Source organism: Oncorhynchus keta, chromosome 35 (assembly GCF_023373465.1).
Source record: "Oncorhynchus keta strain PuntledgeMale-10-30-2019 chromosome 35, Oket_V2, whole genome shotgun sequence".
Lineage (NCBI taxonomy): Eukaryota > Metazoa > Chordata > Actinopteri > Salmoniformes > Salmonidae > Oncorhynchus > Oncorhynchus keta.
In genome coordinates, this window is record NC_068455.1 from 13,284,039 (window position 1) to 13,305,174 (window position 21,136).

The 21,136-nt window shown below is 42.1% G+C and overlaps 1 protein-coding gene across 2 annotated transcripts in view; it reads left to right on the forward strand.

Moving 5' to 3' along the window:
* LOC118369119 (otoferlin-like) overlaps positions 1 to 21,136 on the forward strand; it is a 46,779-nt gene that overhangs the window by 7,058 nt on the left and 18,585 nt on the right. Inside the window, exons 6-26 of one of the 2 annotated variants that reach the window (XM_052496595.1) lie at positions 1,907 to 2,093; positions 3,762 to 3,948; positions 4,449 to 4,672; positions 6,935 to 7,043; positions 10,154 to 10,343; positions 10,808 to 10,928; positions 11,063 to 11,163; positions 13,076 to 13,166; positions 13,376 to 13,492; positions 13,735 to 13,887; positions 14,078 to 14,267; positions 14,673 to 14,797; positions 14,976 to 15,110; positions 16,593 to 16,754; positions 16,988 to 17,107; positions 17,411 to 17,572; positions 17,826 to 17,988; positions 18,118 to 18,188; positions 18,294 to 18,320; positions 18,440 to 18,568; positions 18,746 to 18,821. In XM_052496595.1, the coding sequence (XP_052352555.1) occupies positions 1,907 to 2,093; positions 3,762 to 3,948; positions 4,449 to 4,672; positions 6,935 to 7,043; positions 10,154 to 10,343; positions 10,808 to 10,928; positions 11,063 to 11,163; positions 13,076 to 13,166; positions 13,376 to 13,492; positions 13,735 to 13,887; positions 14,078 to 14,267; positions 14,673 to 14,797; positions 14,976 to 15,110; positions 16,593 to 16,754; positions 16,988 to 17,107; positions 17,411 to 17,572; positions 17,826 to 17,988; positions 18,118 to 18,188; positions 18,294 to 18,320; positions 18,440 to 18,568; positions 18,746 to 18,821 (2,840 nt within the window). The remainder of the gene's footprint in view (positions 1 to 1,906; positions 2,094 to 3,761; positions 3,949 to 4,448; positions 4,673 to 6,934; positions 7,044 to 10,153; positions 10,344 to 10,807; positions 10,929 to 11,062; positions 11,164 to 13,075; positions 13,167 to 13,375; positions 13,493 to 13,734; positions 13,888 to 14,077; positions 14,268 to 14,672; positions 14,798 to 14,975; positions 15,111 to 16,592; positions 16,755 to 16,987; positions 17,108 to 17,410; positions 17,573 to 17,825; positions 17,989 to 18,117; positions 18,189 to 18,293; positions 18,321 to 18,439; positions 18,569 to 18,745; positions 18,822 to 21,136) is intronic. The other variant, XM_052496596.1, reaches the window with a different exon arrangement.

The window sequence follows — 21,136 nt, forward strand, 5'->3', positions numbered from 1 at the left end:
GGGGATATGAATGAACCCTAACCTACATATTACTGGGGATATGAATGAACCCTAACCTGCATATTACTGGGGATATGAGTGAACCCTTACCTACATATTACTGGGGATATGAATGAACCCTAACCTACATATTACTGGGGATATGAATGAACCCTAACCTACATATTACTGGGGATATGAATGAACCCTAACCTACATATTACTGGGGATATGAATGAACCCTAACCTACATATTACTGGGGATATGAATGAACCCTAACCTACATATTACTGGGGATATGAGTGAACCCTAAGCTGCATATTACTGGGGATATGAATGAACCCTAACCTACATATTACTGGGGATATGAGTGAACCCTAAGCTGCATATTACTGGGGATATGAATGAACCCTAACCTACATATTACTGGGGATATGAGTGAACCCTAACCTGCATATTACTGGGGATATGAATGAACCCTAACCTACATATTAATGGGGATATGAATGAACCCTAACCTGCATATTACTGGGGATATGAATAAACCCTAACCTACATATTACTGGGGATATGAATGAACCCTAACCTACATATTAATGGGGATATGAATGAACCCTAACCTGCATATTACTGGGGATATGAATGAACCCTAACCTACATATTACTGGGGATATGAATGAACCCTAACCTACATATTAATGGGGATATGAATGAACCCTAACCTGCATATTACTGGGGATATGAATGAACCCTAACCTACATATTACTGGGGATATGAATGAGAAAAGCACTAATACTGTAGAGGTAATTAACCCTAACCTACATATTACTGGGGATATGAATGAACCCTAACCTGCATATTACTGGGGATATGAATGAACCCTAACCTACATATTACTGGGGATATGAATGAACCCTAACCTACATATTACTGGGGATATGAATGAACCCTAACCTACATATTACTGGGGATATGAGTGAACCCTAACCTGCATATTACTGGGGATATGAATGAACCCTAACCTACATATTACTGGGGATATGAATGAACCCTAACCTGCATATTACTGGGGATATGAATGAACCCTAACCTACATATTACTGGGGATATGAATGAACCCTAACCTACATATTACTGGGGATATGAGTGAACCCTAACCTACATATTACTGGGGATATGAATGAACCCTAACCTACATATTAATGGGGATATGAATGAACCCTAACCTGCATATTACTGGGGATATGAATGAACCCTAACCTACATATTACTGGGGATATGAATGAACCCTAACCTACATATTACTGGGGATATGAATGAGAAAAGCACTAATACTGTAGAGGTAATTAACCCTAACCTACATATTACTGGGGATATGAATGAACCCTAACCTTCATATTACTGGGGATATGAATGAACCCTAACCTACATATTACTGGGGATATGAATGAACCCTAACCTACATATTACTGGGGATATGAATGAACCCTAACCTACATATTACTGGGGATATGAATGAACCCTAACCTACATATTACTGGGGATATGAATGAACCCTAACCTACATATTACTGGGGATATGAACGAACCCTAACCTGCATATTACTGGGGATATGAATGAGAAAAGCACTAATACTGTAGAGGTAGTTAACCCTAACCTACATATTACTGGGGATATGAGTGAGAAATCAAAATGTTGCTTAGGGCCCCCAAGAGGCTGACTGCATGTGTGGGTATGGATGTGGGTACACAGACCCGCAAGCTACTGCGGCCCCTCACCCCCATCAAAGTTGCCCCTCCCTGCTCTAAAGAGCCCTGTGAAAGATCTCCCATCTCACAATTCTTGTTTAGTTTCTAATGCTGTTTTAGTCATAGAGATCAAATACAGTGTGTTACAAATGTTCTCTTTGATTCTGTGGTTTCAGTAACCTGCTGTTACCTGAGGGGGTTCCCGCGGAGCGCCAGTGGGCTCGCTACTATGTGAAGATCTACAGAGCCGAGGGCCTTCCCAAGATGAACACCAGCATCATGGCTAATGTCAAGAAGGCTTTTATAGGGGAGAACAAGGACCTTGTGGACCCTTATGTACAAATACTGTTCGCTGGCCAGAGGGTAAGTTAAAACACTGTTCAGGTGCTATGCTGTGTTACGTTAAAGTATGTTATGTTATGCTGTGTTACGTTAAAGCACTGTTCAGGTGCTATGCTGTGTTACGTTAAACTATGTTATGTTATTCTGTGTTACGTTAAACTATGTTATGTTATGCTGTGTTACGTTAAAGCACTGTTCAGGTGCTATGCTGTGTTACGTTAAACTATGTTATGTTATTCTGTGTTACGTTAAACTATGTTATGCTGTGTTACGTTAAACTATGTTATGTTATCCTGTGTTACGTTAAAGTATATTATGTTATGCTGTGTTACGTTAAAGCACTGTTCAGGTGCTATGCTGTGTTATGTTAAACTATGTTATTGTAAAGGTTTTCTTCCTGGGAAGGAGAGGTGGACCAATACGCAGTGTGGTTGAAGTTCATGATTTTTAATAAGAAAAACTACACATGAACAAACTACAAAACAATAACTGTGAAAACCCGAAACTAGTCCCGTGTGGTACAAACAATGACACAGGAGACAATCACCCACAAAACCCAACACCAAACAGGCTACCTAAATATGGTTCCCAATCAGAGACAATGACTAACACCTGCCTCTGATTGAGAACCATATCAGGCCAAACACAGAAACAGACAAACTAGACACACAACATAGAATGTCCACTCAGATCACACCCTGACCAAACAAAACATAGAAACATACAAAGCAAACTATGGTCAGGGTGTGACAGTTATGTTACTCTGTGTTACGTTAAAGTATGTTATGTTATGCTGTGTTACGTTAAACTATGTTATGTTATTCTGTGTTACGTTAAACTATGTTATGTTACTCTGTCTTACGTTAAACTATTTATGTTACTCTGTGTTACGTTAAACTATGTTATCCTGTGTTACATTAAAGTATGTTATCATATTTGTATTTATTAAGGGTCCCCATTAGCTCTCCTGGGGTCCAGCAATATTAAGGCAGTTATATACAATAAAAAAACATGACATGACATTACATTTCATAACACTTTTCACAGCACATTAATTGTGTTCCCTCAGGCCACTACGTATGTGTGTGTAGAGTGTGTGTGTTATCATGTGTATGCGTGTGTCTGTTAAACTATGTTACACTATTCTATGTTTTGCTATTTTATGTTTTGCTATTCTATGTTATGTTACGCTATGTTATGTTACTCTATGTTATGCTATGTTACGCTACGCTATATTATGCTACGCTATGTTATGTTATGCCATGTTATGTTACGCTATGTTATGCTACGCTATGTTATGCTAGGCTATGTTATGCTACGCTATGTTATGCTACGCTATGTTATGTTACGCTATGTTATGCTACGCTATGTTATGTTACGCTATGTTATGTTATGCTGTTATGTTATGCTATGTTATGTTATGTTACGCTATGTTACGCTATGTTATGTTATGTTATGCTACGCTATGTTATGTTATGCTATGTTATGTTACGCTATGTTATGTTACGCTATGTTATGTTAAACTGTTATGCTGAGCTTTGTTATGTTTAACTATGTTATGCTACGCTATGTTATGTTAAACTATGCTATGCTATGCAATGTTATGTTAAACTACCTAATGCTATAGCATGTTATGCTATGCTATGTTATGCTATTCCCCTCCCTATCTGGACTGCTTTGTGATCCCAGGGGAAAACATCTATCCAGAAGAGCAGCTACGAGCCCATCTGGAACGAGCAGATCGTCTTCACTGAGATGTTTCCACCACTCTGCAAACGCATGAAGGTCCAGATCCGAGACTCAGACAAAGTGAACGACGTGGCCCTCGGAACACACTTCATTGACCTGAGAAAGATCGCCAATGATGGAGACAAAGGTGCTTCAGTGGAGACATGTTTCCCTTAATTCAGAAGATATTGTGTATTGTGTTTCTTGTGTTTCTTTTTTTCCCAATGTGTTTCATTTTTGATGTATTTGGTGTTTGTATAAAGCAGGGCTCTCCCAGCCTGTTCCTGGAGAGTTACCCTCCTGTAGGTTTTCACTCCAACTCCAGTTGTATCTCTTAAATCAACTCACAACCAGCTAATTATTAGATGTGATAGATTAGAGACAGAGTGAAAACCTACCGGAGGGTAGCTCTCCAGGAACAGGGTTGGAGAACCCTGGTATAGAGTAAAGTAAACTGTAATTGATGCCAAGTCCCAGGTGGACCAGTTTGGGGAAGTGTTACCTCATGAAAAGTCTGACCAAGTGTAAATGACTGAGAAATGGGTTTTGCCAGTGTGTGGTCCGGAGTTGGCTGTGTTATAGCGCTCCAATCTCCAAAAGCACTTGCCAAGTAGCCATTCTCTTAACAACCATACTCTTCTCTGCCAGGCTTCCTTCCCACCCTGGGTCCGGCCTGGGTAAACATGTATGGCTCCACCCGTAGCTACACCATCATGGACGAGCACCAGGACCTGAACGAGGGTCTGGGGGAGGGGGTGTCCTTCAGGGCCCGTCTGCTGGTCAGCCTGTGTGTGGAGATCCTGGACACCTCCTCTCCAGAGGTTATGAGCTCCACAGAGGTCAAGGTGGAGGGGGTGCCCAAAATCTCAGAGGTGGGTCTCTCATACACACACACACGCGCACGCGCACGCGCACGCGCGCACACACACACACACACACACACACACACACACACACACACACACACACACACACACACACACACACACACACACACACACACACACACACACACACACACACACACAGTCTATCTCTCATTGTCTCTTTCTCTGCCTCTGTCTCCTGTCTCTCTCGGTCGCTCTGTGTTTCTGTGTGTGAGTGTCTTCCCCTATCTATCTCTCTCTATCTATCTCGCTCTCTCTCTCGCTCTCTCTCTTTCTCTCTCTCTTTCTTTCTTTCTTTCTTCCTTGGGTGAGTGCTCAAGCAGACAAACCCTCCTACGGTGACTCACACCTCACAACAACAGATCATCACTGTGCAACCTGACTAAATTATTCATCATCTTTATTTAGCTGATCTCTGACGCTACATTATTAACTGACTGTTTCCATTAATAGAGGTCTTTTATGTGTTCAGACAATGTAAGTCACAGAGCCGATCGAGTCAGGGACCGTCTATGTAACCATTACAGGTCTTTGCCAGAGTCCTGGACCAGAACCCTGCATGCACCACATTTCCATACTCATTATGGAAATACTCACCATACTCTCATATATTTTCATACATAACTCAACCATATTGTACACATTACAGCATTCTCAAGCCATACACTATATATACAAAAGTATGTGGACTCCCCTTCAAATTAGAGGATTCGGTCATTTCATCCACACCCGTTGCTGACACGTGTATAAAATCGAGCAGAAAGCCATGCAATCTCCATAGACAAAAAATAGTAGTAAATGGTCTTACTGAAGAGCTCAGTGACTTTCAACGTGGCACCGTCATAGGATGCCACTTTTCCAACAAGTCAGTTCATCAAATGTCACATTTCTGCCTTGTTAGCTAGAGCTGTCCCGGTAAACCGTAAGTGCTGTTGTTGTGAAGAGGAAATGTCTAGGGACAACGACGGCTCAGCTGCGAAGTGGTTGACCACACAAGCTCACGGAACGGGACCGCCAAGTGCTGAAGCGCAAAAAGAATCTGTCCTCAGTTGCAACACTCACTACCAAGTTCCAAACTGCCTCTGGAAGCAACATCAGCACAAGAACTGTTAGTCTGGAGCTTCATGAATCAGGTTTCCATGTCCAAGCAGCCACGCTCAAGCCTAAGATCACCATGCACGATGCCAAGTGTCAGCTGGTGTGGTGTAAAGCTTGCCATCATTGGACCCTGGAGCAGTAGAAACACATAGTCTGGAGTGATGAATCACACTTCACCATTTATTTTTATTTTTTTTAACCTTTATTTAACTAGGCAAGTCAGTTAAGAACAAATTCTTATTTACAATGACAGCCTAGGACCAGTGGGTTAACTGCCTGTTCAGGGGCAGAACGACAGGTTTTTAGCTTGCCAGCTCAGGGATTCAATCTAGCAACCTTTCAGTTACTGGCACAACACTCTAACCACTGGGCTACCTGTCACCCCGACTGAGGAATCTGGGTTTGGTGGGTGCCAAGAGAAAGCTACCAGCCACAATGCATAGTGTCAACTGTAAAGTTTGGAGGAGGAGGAATAATGCTTTTTGAATGAGATGTTCAACAAGCAGGTGTCCACATTCTTTTGTTCATATAATATACATCTAGTTATTACATATGACGGTTTCTGTGTTAATGTTTGTGTCTCCATCCCTCCAGAGTGCCACAGTGAAAGTGGGGGGGATTATTCCTGTTATAATGTATTTCCATGTTAATCTTTGTGTCTCCATCCCTCCAGAGTGCCACAGTGAAAGTGGGGGGGATTATTCCTGTTATAATGTATTTCCATGTTAATGTTTGTGTCTCCATCCCTCCAGACCGCCACTGTGAAAGTGGGGGGGATTATTCCTGTTATAATGTATTTCCATGTTAATCTTTGTGTCTCCATCCCTCCAGAGTGCCACAGTGAAAGTGGGGGGGGGTTATTCCTGTTATAATGTATTTCCATGTTAATCTTTGTGTCTCCATCCCTCCAGAGTGCCACAGTGAAAGTGGGGGGGATTATTCCTGTTATAATGTATTTCCATGTTAATGTTTGTGTCTCTTTCCATCCAGAATGCCACTGTGAAAGTGGGGGGGATTATTCCTGTTATAATGTATTTCCATGTTAATGTTTGTGTCTCTTTCCATCCAGAATGCCACTGTGAAAGTGGGGGGGGGTTATTCCTGTTATAATGTATTTCCATGTTAATGTTTGTGTCTCTTTCCATCCAGAGCGCCACAGGGAAAGTGGAGGACTTCTTCCTCTTCGGGGCGTTCCTGGAGGCCACCATGATTGACAGGAAGATTGGGGACAAACCAATCTGCTTCGAGGTTACAATAGGTTTGTAGCTTCAATAGATCAGCCAATGAGCCAACATGACATCATCCTTTATGAGGAAACAGCAAGCATTTTTTAAACGGTTGTTTGAGGTGGGGTTTTTGAAGTGTTGTAGGATGAGTCAACATTATTTCGATATGAGTTAACAGAATATAAACTTTAAAAAGTGAGATTTACGCTGGACAGTTACTGTAAAACTAGTCCTGGGTTGGTATTCTAATCTATAGCCTCAATCCGTACCTAAGAAACCATCCCTCAATGAAGATTCTCCATTGACAATTATTTTTAATTCAATTCTAGGCTTAATTTGGGTCCGGGTAACCAACCTTTGATTTACAATACCGTTCAAAAGTTTGGGGTCACTTAGAAATGTCCTTGTATTTGAAAGAAAAGCCCATTTTTTGTCCATTTAAAGAACATCAAATTGATCAGAAATACAGTGTAGACATTGTTAATGTTAAACTTAAACTCAAAAAAGTTCTGGGACACTGTAAAGTTCATGAAGAATAAGAACACCTCCCAGCTGCGCACTGCACTGGGGATAGGAAACACTGTCACCACCGATAAATCCACTATAATTGAGAATTTCAATAAGCATTTTTCTACGGCTGGCCATGCTTTCCACCTGGCTACCCTTACCCGGGTCAACAGCACTGCACCCCCCACAGCAACTCGCCCAAGCCTTCCCCATTTCTCCTTCTCCCAAATCCAGTCAGCTGATGTTCTGAAAGAGCTGCAAAATCTGGACCCCTACAAATCAGCCGGACTAGACAATCTGGACCCTTTCTTTCTAAAATTATCTGCGGAAATGGTTTAACCCCTATTATTAGCCTGTTCAACCACTCTTTCGTGTCGTCTGAGATTCCCAAAGATTGGAAAGCAGCTGCAGTCATCCCCCTCTTCAAAGGGGGGGACACTCTTGACCCAAACTGCTACAGACCCAAATGTATCCTACCCTGCCTTTCTAAGGTCTTCGATAGCCAAGTCAACAAACAGATTACCGACCATTTCGAATCCCACCATACCTTCTCCGCTATGCAATCTGGTTTCAGAGCTGGTCATGGGTGCACCTCAGTCACGCTCAAGGTCCTAAACAATATCTTAACCACCATCGATAAGAAACAATACTGTGCAGCTGTATTCATTGACCTTGCCAAGGCTTTCGACTCTGTCAATCACCACATCCTCATCGGCAGACTCGATAGCCTTGGTTTTTCAAATGATTGCCTCACCTGGTTCAACTACTTCTCTGATAGAGTTAAGTGTGTCAAATCGGAGAGCCTGTTGTCCGGGCCACTGGCAGTCTCTCTGGTGCCACAGGGTTAAATTCTTGGCCCGACTCTCTTCTCTGTATACATCAATGATGCCGCTCTTGCTGCTTGTGAGTCTCTGATCCACCTCTATGCAGACAACACCATTCTGTATACTTCTGGCCCTTCTTTGGACACTGTGTTAACAACCCGCCAGGCAAGCTTCAATGCCATACAATTCTCCTTCCGTGGCCTCCAATTGCTCTTAAATACAAGTAAAACTAAATGCATGCTATTCAACCGATCACTGCCCGCACCTGCCCGCCCGTCCATTATCACTACTCTGGACGGTTCTGACTTAGAATATGTGGACAACTACAAATACCTAGGTGTCTGGTTAGACTGTAAACTCTCCTTCCAGACTCACATTAAACATCTCCAATCCAAAGTTAAATCAAGAATTGGCTTCCTATTTCGCAACAAAGCATCCTTCACTCATGCTGCCAAACATACCCTTGTAAAACTGACCATCCTACCGATCCTCAACTTCGGCGATGTAATTTACAAAATAGCCTCCAATACCCTACTCAATGAATTGGATGCAGTCTATCACAGTGCCATTCATTTTGTCACCAAAGACCCATATACTACCCACCACTGCGACCTGTACGCTCTCATTGGCTGGCCCTCGCTTCATACTCATCGCCAAACCCACAGGCTCCAGGTCATATACAAGACCCGGCTAGGTAAAGTCCCCCCTTATCTCAGCTCGCTGGTCACCATAGCAGCACCCACCTGTAGCACGCGCTCCAGCAGGTATATCTCTCTGGTCACCCCCAAAACCAATTTTTCCTTTGGTCGCCTCTCCTTCCAGTTCTCTGCTGCCAATGACTGGAACGAACTACAAAAATCTCTGAAACTGGAAACACTTATCTCCCTCACTAGCTTTAAGCACCAGCTGTCAGAGCAGCTCACAGATTACTGCACCTGTACATAGCCCATCTATAATTTAGCCCAAACAACTACCTCTCCCCCTACTGTATTTATTTATTTTGCTCCTTTGCACCCCATTATTTCTATCTCTACCTTGCACATTCTTCCACTGCAAATCTACAATTCCAGTGTTTTACTTGCTATATTGTATTTACTTCGCCACCATGGCCTTTTTTTTGCCTTTACATCTCTTATCTCACCGAATTTGCTCACATTGTATATAGACTTATTTTTCTACTGTATTATCGACTGAATGTTTGTTTTACTCCATGTGTAACTCTGTGTTGTTGTATGTGTCGAACTGCTTTGCTTTATCTTGGCCAGGTCGCAATTGCCTACCTGGTTAAATAAAGGTAAAATAAATAAATAAATAAAATAGAAAATTGTAAATTAGTATTGTAGATGGAAACAACTGATTTTTTATGGAATATCTACATAGGCGTTCAGAGGCCCATTATCAGCAACCATCACTCCTGTGTTCCAATGGCATTTGTGTTAGCTAATCCAAGTTTATCATTTAAAAAGGCTAATTGATCATTAGAAAACCCTTTTGCAATTATGTTAGCACAGCTGAAAACTGTTGTTCTGATTAAAGAAGCAATAAAACTGGCCTTCTTTAGACTAGTTGAGTATCTGGAACATCTGCATTTGTGGGTTTGTGGGTTCGATGATATTCCATTATAAATCAGCCATTTCCTGCTACAATAGTCATTTACAACATTAACGACGTCTACACTGTATTTACGATCAATTTGATGATATTTTAATGGACAAAAAATATGTCTTTCTTTCAAAAACAAGGACATTTCTAAACTCCAAGCTTTTGAACAGTGTATATCGCCATATTTTTTACTTTCGTCTTTTAACTAGGTAACTATGGGAGTGAGATTGATGGTGTGACCAAACTCAAGTCGAGTAGCGGGAAGAAGAGTGGGGGAGACGGAGATGAAGAGGAGACAGAGCTGATCCATGGATCTAGTGATGAAGAGGAGGGAGATGATGACAATGACCTGGTCTCAGTGTCCACCACCCCGCCGATGAAACCAGTCATCACCGACAGGTCAGATGCCAACAGACACATTAGATAATGACCTGGTCTCAGTGTCCACCATACTGCCCATGAAACCAGTCATCACCGACAGATCAGATCTAGGGTTGCAAAATTCTGGGAACTTTCAATAACTTCCCTGGTTTTCCAGAAATCCTGGTTGGAGGATTCTGGGTTTCCTGCTAATTCCCTCCTGATTCAGGGGAATTCAACCGGGATTTTGGAAAAACTAGTGAATTCATTCAAGTTCCTAGAATTTTGCAACCCTTGTCAAATCCCAACAGATTCATTAGCAGAGTACCCCAGCATGTCAAGCTGGTTGAAAGGAAGTTATTTCTGGTTGTGAACTAGATCTAATGACAATCGTTTCAGCTAGTTTTCCTGCCGGGATTGTTGTTTTATATTCTCTGCAACTGAATCGTAAGTCTCAGTAGATCAGGTTTCATTCTCTCTTTTTGTGCGTCTCAAACTTTCAGAAACTATTTCCACCTGCCTTACTTTGAGAGGAAGCCGTGTATTTACATCAAGAGCTGGTGGCAGGACCAGAGAAGAAGACTGTACAATGCCAACCTTATAGACAACATTGCCGATAAACTGGTGGGTCAATCAATCACTGTTACCCAATTGAAATGTCTAAGAATGACATTAGTAAAACTAAATAAATAGTTCTGTTACAAACATTCTTAAAACATCAGAGTAATGTTATATAATGTCTATAACACTGTCAACAGGAGGAGGGTCTGAACGATGTTCAGGAGGTCATTAAGACAGAAAAGGCATATCCTGAACGCAGACTGAGAGGGGTCTTGGAGGATCTCAGCAATGGATGCAGGTCTCTACTGACCCTTTAACCCTACTGAGGTCTACTGGCTCTATACTGATAACACTAATGAGTCCTACTGGCTCTATACTGATACCCCTACTGAGTCCTACTGGCTCTATACTGATAACCCTACTGAGTCCTACTGGCTCTATACTGATATCCCAACTGAGTCCCACTGGCTCTATACTGATAGCCCAACTGAGTCCTACTGGCTCTATACTGATAACCCTACTGAGTCCTACTGGCTCTATACTGATAACCCTATTGAGTCCTACTGGCTCTATACTGATAACCCTACTGAGTCCTACTGGCTCTATACTGATAACCCAACTGAGTCCTACTGGCTCTATACTGATAACCCTACTGAGTCCTACTGGCTCTATACTGATAACCCTACTGAGTCCTACTGGCTCTATACTGATAACCCAACTGAGTCCTACAGGCTCTATACTGATAACCCACTGAGTCCTACTGGCTATATACTGATAACCCTACGGAGTCCTACTGGCTCTATACTGATAACCCTACTGAGTCCTACAAGCTCTATACTGATAACCCACTAGGTCCTACTGGCTATATACTGATAACCCTACTAAGTCCTACTACTGGCTCTGTACTGATAACCCTACTGAGTCCTACTGGCTCTATACTGATAACCCTACTGAGTCCTACTGGCTCTATACTGATAACCCTACTGAGTCCTACTGGCTCTATACTGATAACCCTGCTGAGTCCTACTGGCTCTATACTGATAACCCAACTGAGTCCTACTGGCTCTGTACTGATAACCCTACGGAGTCCTACTGGCTCTATACTGATAACCCTGCTGAGTCCTACTGGCTCTATACTGATACCCCTACTGAGTCCTACTGGCTCTATACTGATAACCCTACTGAGTCCTACTGGCTCTATACTGATATCCCAACTGAGTCCCACTGGCTCTATACTGATAGCCCAACTGAGTCCTACTGGCTCTATACTGATAACCCTACTGAGTCCTACTGGCTCTATACTGATAACCCTATTGAGTCCTACTGGCTCTATACTGATAACCCTACTGAGTCCTACTGGCTCTATACTGATAACCCAACTGAGTCCTACTGGCTCTATACTGATAACCCTACTGAGTCCTACTGGCTCTATACTGATAACCCTACTGAGTCCTACTGGCTCTATACTGATAACCCAACTGAGTCCTACTGGCTCTATACTGATAACCCAACTGAGTCCTACAGGCTCTATACTGATAACCCACTGAGTCCTACTGGCTATATACTGATAACCCTACGGAGTCCTACTGGCTCTATACTGATAACCCTACTGAGTCCTACAAGCTCTATACTGATAACCCACTAGGTCCTACTGGCTATATACTGATAACCCTACTAAGTCCTACTACTGGCTCTGTACTGATAACCCTACTGAGTCCTACTGGCTCTATACTGATAACCCTACTGAGTCCTACTGGCTCTGTACTGATAACCCTGCTGAGTCCTACTGGCTCTATACTGATAACCCAACTGAGTCCTACTGGCTCTGTACTGATAACCCTACGGAGTCCTACTGGCTCTATACTGATAACCCTGCTGAGTCCTACTGGCTCTATACTGATAACCCTACTGAGTCCTACTACTGGCTCTGTACCGATAACTCTACTGAGTCCTACTGGCTCTATACTGATAACCCTACTGAGTCCTACTGGCTCTATACTGATAACACTACTGAGTCCTACTGGCTCTATACTGACCCTTTATCACTGCTGATTACTACTACTGGCTCTGTACTGTCTTACTCAATTCCTTGTTTTTAGGAGGACATTGTCTGTATCCCGTAATCCCTGGTCAAAAGTAGTGCACTATATAGGGTTTAGGGTGCCATTTCGGGTACCATTGACTGACATTTAATGATTTCCCCCCCCCAGTCAATTTCTGACTCTGGCTAACAAGGACCAAAACCAGACTGGGAGGACCAAGCTGGACAAAGAGAGACTCAAGTCCTGCATGAGGGAACTGGTACGGCACACATGATCCATGATTGTAATGTTTCTATATACATGTATAATTCTCTGTCACATATTACACCTAGTCCTGGACTAAAAAGCTATTTCTACTGAGCCTGCTTTTTAGTTCAAGACTGGGATTGATCTGTGTCCAGGAAACAGGCCATTCTTGTGGTGTGTCAGTGGTAAAAAGTGTACTTGTCTCATTGTGTTTGCTTTTAGGAGAACTTAGGTCAGCAGGCTAAGACCATCAGGACGCAGGTGAAGAAGAACACGGTGAGGGATAAGATCAAGCTGGTGCAGAACTTTCTCCACAAGCTCAGGTTCCTAGCTGATGAGGTAAGTCAGGAAGGAGTGTATATACGATACGTATACAGTAGTTAATCAATCTAAAACTATTGATTACATTCCAGAGGTCTTTGTTCATCTTTCTTTTCCTTTATATTGTGTATATTTGTTGAATGATTGTTATTGTTTTTTTTTTTACCCTGATTGCACTATAAATTTCCCTATTGGGACAGTAAATATATTAGAGATTGATTGATTGATTGGTTGACTGACTGACTGATGTGTAATTGCAGCCGCAGCACAGCATCCCTGACATCTACATCTGGATGATGAGTAATAACAAGCGAATCGCCTACGCCCGTGTCCCCTCCAAAGACATCCTGTACTCCGGGGTGGACGAGGAGACTGGGAAGGACTGTGGCAAAGTCAAAACCATCTTCCTTAAGGTCTTTGAATAGTTATTCTACATCCAAAACCAAACACCTATTTCCTCTTCCAGTGTGTGCTTATTGATTTAGTTTGAAATCCCCTAAAAGTAATAATTACAGCCGTTCCCGTTTCAGTTTTCACTTGTTCTGAACCACTGGTGCTGTGTCCATCTGATTTCCATTCATGTGTTTGCCTCCTCATGCCCAGCTGCCTGGTAAGAAGGGCTTTGGGGCAGCTGGCTGGACAGTGCAGGCGAAGACAGAGATCTACCTGTGGCTGGGTCTGAACCGTCAGAGGAAAGACTTCCTGTCTGGTCTGCCCAATGGCTTCGAGGAGAACAAGATGCTGAAAGGACCTGGCTCGCAGTCTGCTCCTCCCATCAGCCTCACATACATGAGTAAGAGGGACTGAGAGACAGATGGCGTCCAATTCACCACATATATCACTATGCATATGGGAAACTAGAGAATCCCATTGATTACATTAACAGCGGTCTAGACACATGAGTATGGGAGACGGTGATGTCCCATGCATGTGCCACACATATCCACATATAACATAGAAATAGAGTGATTAGAAAGGACAGATCCCTCAGACTTACCCTGGTGGTCTCTGATCGGTCTGTGCTTTATAGCAAACTCCCCTATGGTGGTTGTCATCCCTGATGTTCCTCAGGGAGCGTTGACTTGAATGGGAATGTCTTTTTTAGTAGTTCAGATTCTATTCACATATTGTATTGCACTACGAATAAGGGAAGCTAGAGAATCCCATTGATAAATGTCCCCCCCTCCCTCTTCCACAGTGAAGCAGATCTTTCAGCTGAGGGTCCATATGTACCAGGCTCGCAGCCTGTTTGCGGCAGACAGCAGCGGCCTCTCTGACCCCTTCGCCAGGGTCTTCTTCTCCACACACAGCCAGGTCACAGAGGTAGGACAACTAGATTTGTTTGTTTTGTTTATTTGTTAAAAAATACAGTGATTCCACAAATATAACTTTATATCATCTTTAAAGTAATTTAAGTATAAGAATAACAGAATGGTGAACGAGAGTAACAAGATGGGTTGTGAATGAATGAATAAATGAATTATTGTCACTATCCGCCCAGGTGTTGAATGAGACACTGTGTCCCACCTGGGACCAGCTGATGGTGTTTGACAACGTAGAACTGTTCGGAGAGGTCGGCGAACTCAGGGACGACCCTCCTATAATCGTCATAGAAATCTATGACCAGGACACGGTGGTAAGCACGATGCCTGGTCAGAACCCAGACCCCGTCTTTCCTTGCTGCTCCAGTCATCTAAGTAACATAAATGACATGTCATTCAAAGGAGTCTCTGCATCTGAATGAGGTCTTGTAGATACAGTAGTAGGAGCTTTGTTAGCATCATTGTCAAGTAATGTTGCAACTTATATGTTTATCTGATTTTACAGAATTGATATGAATTATATTTGAAAGAATGTATATGTTTACTCAACTGATGATCTGATATCTATTCCTGAACATAAACACCATTGTTTTGGATGACACTGGCTCGGGATAAGTAGAGTGTGAATTGAATTCTGATTGAAGTCTGTAAGTAGTGGAGGAGAGCATTATGCCCCGAGGCAGGGCTCTCCTAGCCTCGTACGAACCATGCTGATCTCGCGAGCTTACGAGATCTTACGAGATCTGATCAGGATAATTCGTACGAGGCTAGTGCTCTCCAACCCTGTTCCTGGAGAGTTACCCTCATGTAGGTTTTTGCTCCAGTTCTAACTAACCCGACATGGATTCAGCTTATCAACTAGATAATTATCAGGTGTGAATCAGGTGTGAATCAGTTGTGAATCAGGTGTGAATCAGTTGTGAATCAGGTGTGAATCAGGTGTGAATCAGGTGTGAATCAGGTGTGAATCAGGTGTGAATCAGGTGTGAGTCAGGTGTGAATCAGGTGTGAATCAGGTGTGAATCAGGTGTGAATCAGGTGTGAATCAGGTGTGAATCAGGTGTGAATCAGGTGTGAATCAGGTGTGAATCAGGTGTGAATCAGGTGTGAATCAGGTGTGAATCAGGTGTGCTTGATTAGGGTTGGAGCGGAAACATACAGGACGGTAGCTCTCCAGGAACAGGTTTGTAGAGCCTTGGACCAAGGCATGCAAGAGGTATAAGATCTAACTGGAAAGACCCATTCACTGGACATCAGCCTTACCCCTCTTGCATTCCTTCAATGGAAGATTTTTGCTACAGTGGTTATGTTTGAGTGTCGTTTCCATCATTTTTTTCAGCCTGGTCCCAGATCGTTTCTGAAGTGTGTGCTTATAGCTAACTCCTAAAGTCAAGTTGGCAAAACTGTACAAACAGATCTGGGACCAGGCTAGTTGATTTTCATTGTTCTGTTGTATCATCTTGAGCTTTGAAGCATGTGCATTGTCAAGCCATGCCTCTTTGTTGGGTAAGCCAATACCATACTTAACCTATTGATTAATAATGTGGCATGAACACCCTCTATTGTATTCATGCTACTGTTTTTTTTTATATCAAATTGTTCTATTAAAATGCTTGTAATGTGAACACCGGCCAATTTCCTCGGATTGTAGATAGTAAAGTATTTCAAAGAGACCATTCTTTCAAATATTTAAACCTTAATTCATAATTGTGGACATGGTGTGGTCCTTGATTTATCAAAGCAGGTTCAGGATTATATTTTGATTGTCTTCCTGTTATGTTACGATGTGACTCCAGGGCAAAGCAGAGTTCATGGGCAGGACTTTCGCCAAGCCCATAACCAAGATGGCTGACGAACACTACGGACCTCCACGTTTCCCTCCCCAACTAGAGTACTACCAGATCTATAGGGGGAATTGCACCGCTGGAGAGATGCTGGCAGCCTTCGAACTGCTGCAGGTGAGCTGGCAATAGATCAACCTCAACATTATTTGTCCCAAAGTGGAAGGAAATTGATGGTGGGACAAATAAATGTCGAAGTTTTACTTTCAAAGTTGATGTATTCTGAGATTTCCTAGGTTAATAATAGTAAAATGAAATATTATTTCTGCCAGTCACGTGATAATAGATTATTTGATTAGACCCAAATGAATCAGTAATGTTGATGTCTGTAACGTCTGTTCATGTTTCAGATTGGTCCGCATGGTAAAGCTGACCTGCCGCCCATCGACGGTCCCACAGACATGGACCGTGGTCCCATCCTACCTGTCCCTCTGGGCATCAGACCAGTCCTCAGCAAGTACAGGATCGAGGTGGGAGTTAACCTCCTCTTAGTGTACAGGAAGTGTGTCAATATTGCTGTAACATTTAGGAAATGCTTATGTACTGCTTATGAATGGGTGTTGTGAATGGGTTATGAATGCGTTATGAATATGTTATGAATGTGTTATAAATGTGTTATGAATGGGTATGAACAGGTTATGAATGGCTATGAATATGTTATGAATGAGTTATGAATGTGTCATGAAAGGTAATGAATGTGTCATTAATGGTTATGAAGGCCTGATGTAGGTGCCCTCTAAATAAAGTGTTACTGAAATGTTCCCCTTTTCCAGGTGCTGTTCTGGGGGCTCAGGGACCTGAAGAGGGTCAACCTAGCCGCGGTGGACAGGCCTCGTGTGGACATAGAATGTGCCGGTAAAGGGGTCCAGTCTTCCCTGATCCAGAACTACAAGAAAAATCCTAACTTCGGCACCCTGGTTAAGATGTTTGAGGTGGTAAGTTCTCTTTAAAATCATTCCATCATTCAACTGGTTCTCGCCTAATAACAACCAAAATAGGACGACTTTCCCATGAAGTTGTGATATTGTCATGAAAACGAAATCTTTACCTTACTGTAACAGAGATCCGTTGGTTGTAATGTGGTTATATGAAGTTTTCTCAACCAGTTTTACAACAAGGAAATGACACAATTAAGATTCCATGCGCCAAATGTGACCCATTCATTTCCTGTGAACTTACGTTCTCCAGGATCTGCCTGAGAATGAGCTGCTCCACCCTCCCCTGAACATCAGAGTGGTGGACTGCAGAGCGTTCGGTCGCTACACCTTAGTGGGGAACCATGCTGTCACCACACTACGCAAGTTCATCTACCGGGCAGCAGACAAGGAAGCCAACAACTGGAACACTCAAGGTACAAACACATGCACACACACACACACACACACACACGCATCCCTCATCGTGCCCTTACACTTTGCCCAGGTCGGGAAGATAAATTAGTTGTACAAATGTCACTCATGCGGTCTTTGTCCTCCACCAGAGGAGATCATTGTCAACTACGAGCCAGAACCCTCCATCAAGAAGATGGAGACCATGGTTAAGCTGGACTCTGTAAGATCTCATCACACCATTACGTTCATGTTCATTTGAATATTAAACTTGAATAAAAACCTCCTGAGTTGTAATATGGCCGATATGTTTTGTGGTCTTTTTCAGGGATCTGATGCGGTGGTTAAAATTGAGGTAGGTGTTACGACGTCTCATTTGTAGGTGAATGTTTATTTGTTAAAGGTCGTACAGTAGTTTAAAATAGTAAAAGGGATATTGCGAACTATTAATCTAACCTGACATTGATGTTGTAGGAGGATGATAAGGGAGGGAAGAAGAAGAAGAGAAAGAAGGGAGGAGACGAGGTGGAGGAGGAAGAGTTTGATGAGAGCATGTTGGATTGGTGGTCAAAGTACTTCGCTTCGATCGAAACTCTGATGGAGGTGAGGCCATCCGTGAAAATGGCATTGTTATTTTTTTATTTTTTTGTACAGACTGTAAACTTGTATACAATTAAACATCATTATCATCTTATGGCTACATTTGGATACTCATGAATTCATTTTTAAAGGGATCCTTTCTGTGTATTTCATATTATTGGTTTGTGTGTGACTCGGTAGATTCTCAAGGCTCAGGAGGCAGCTATGGCAGATGCTGAGGAGAAAGAGGACCAAGATATTTCTGCTGAGGGTGGAGGTAACAAGTGCAATCCTACACTGTGAAAAACACCAGAGCAGTAGATCTAGCACATCTATGATTTATCTATACACGTTTTATGGAAATATACATATTTTTTATGTATCTTCAATATATTATCATGTTAAGGTTGCTGATGTTTATTCATTTGGTAGAGATTGAAAAGGTAGATACCATAGATGAAGACAAACCTTAAAGTATTGTAGATAGTCCAGCATAATCATGAATCTTTGCATATTGATAATTGGATTTTAAAGTAGAATGTAATTAATTGCAGTCGAAGGGAATTATCAGCTTGTGTACTATGTTCACTACTATGTCACTACTATACAGTATGTGCTGTCCTCTTGGAATCAGGACAACCCATACCACTAATCCTTCCCATTCTCACTGACCTCTCTGTCATAGTTCATCTCTGCATACATTTACACAGACACAAATCCATTATGCCGGTCATGAAAGTTGGCTATGAAAAATATGAACAATGTTACGAATAAAACACACATAAATAGTTAAGTATAGCTTTGAATTAACGTGATACATAAAACAGTTTATATAAAACTAACTTAAACAAATATTTTTGGAATCCCAAATGCACTATTTTGCAGAGATTGTGTACAAAGTTTTTGACCTATTGGCTAAATGTTGTATTAGTTATTCTGAAAGATCTGTTGCACTGGCATTCACAGTGGCGATTTCAACATGACCATATTGGTAGGGCAAACTTAATCAACAAAGCTCATGATATGCATTGAAACCAGTACACTACACCAGCTACACATTGAATGCACTAATAACCAATCCCAAAATGTGTTTTGAGCCACACACAAACAGTATAATGTTTGGGTTATGATCTGTTTTTGGCTACTTCTCATATCTTTAACTCTTATTGCACGGAAGACCATGACAGTCGCACACTTTTATTGTCAACTAGCTAGTAATCAGTCTGCAATATTGCAACACTGCATACGTCTGCTAGTTACAAAGGGGCCCGGTTAACAATATGTAACATTTATAACGCTATTCCCCCGCTTCATCTATTGCACAGCTCCAGTTTCATCAAAGATACAGTGGTTTGCGAAAGTAATGCCCTTTGGAATTTTTCCTATTTTGTTGCATTACAACCTGGAATTAAAATGTATTTTTTGGGTGTTTGTATCATTTGATTTACACAAAATGCCACCACTTTGAAGATGCAAAATATTTTTTATTGTGAAACAAACAAGAAATAAGAAAAAAAACTGAAAACTTGAGAGTGCATAACTATTCACCCCCCTGAAAGTCAAGTATCATTTGCTCTTTATTGTTTTTGTTCCCAATCAGAGTTTAATTTAATAAACATGTTTTTGGATCTTACTCTCCACAAAACGTCAAGTATCATTTGCTCTTTATTGTTTTTGTGAGTTTAATTTAATAAACATGTGGAACTCTACGCACGCTGCGCCTTGGTCCAGTTATTCCAATGACCATGACAGCAAGTCTCTTGGGGTATGTCTCTATAAGCTTGGCACATCTAGCCACTGGGATTTCTGCCCATTCTTCAAGGCAAAACTGCTCCAGCTCCTTCAAGTTGGATGGGTTCCGCTAGTGTACAGCAATCCACAGATTCTCAATTAAATTGAGGTCTGGCCTTTGACTAGGCCATTCCAAGACATTTAAATGTTTCCCCTTAAACCACTCAAGTGTTGCTTTAGCAGTCATTAGGAGTCATGCTTAGGGTCATTGTCCTGCTGGAAGGTGAACCTCCGTCCCAGTCTCAAATCTCTGGAACACTGAAACAGGTTTCCCTCAAGAATTTCCCTGTATTTAGCGCCATCCATCATTCCTTCAATTCTGACCCGTTTCCCAGTCCCTGCTGATGATGAGATGTGTTGGGTTTTAAATTTTAGTCTAATCTGACCAGAGTACCTTTTTCCATATGTTTGTGGAGTCTCCCACATGCCTTTTGGCAAACACCAAACGTGTTTGCTTATTTTTTTCTTTAAGCAATTGCTTTTTTCTGGCCACTCTTCCGTGAAGCCCAACTCTGTGGAATGTACGGCTTAAAGTGGTTATATGGATACTCCAATCTCCGCTGTGGAGCTTTGCAGCTCCTTCAGGGTTATCTTTGGTCACTTTGTTGCCACTCTGATTAATACCCGCCTTGCCTGGTCCGTGAGTTTTGGTGGACGGCCCTCTCTTGGCAGGTTTGTTGTGGTGCCATATTCTTTCCATTTTTTTTATAATGGATTTAATGGTGCTCCATAGGATGTTCAAAGTTTCAGATATTTTTTTATAACCCAACCCTGATATATACTTCTCCCCAACTTTATCCC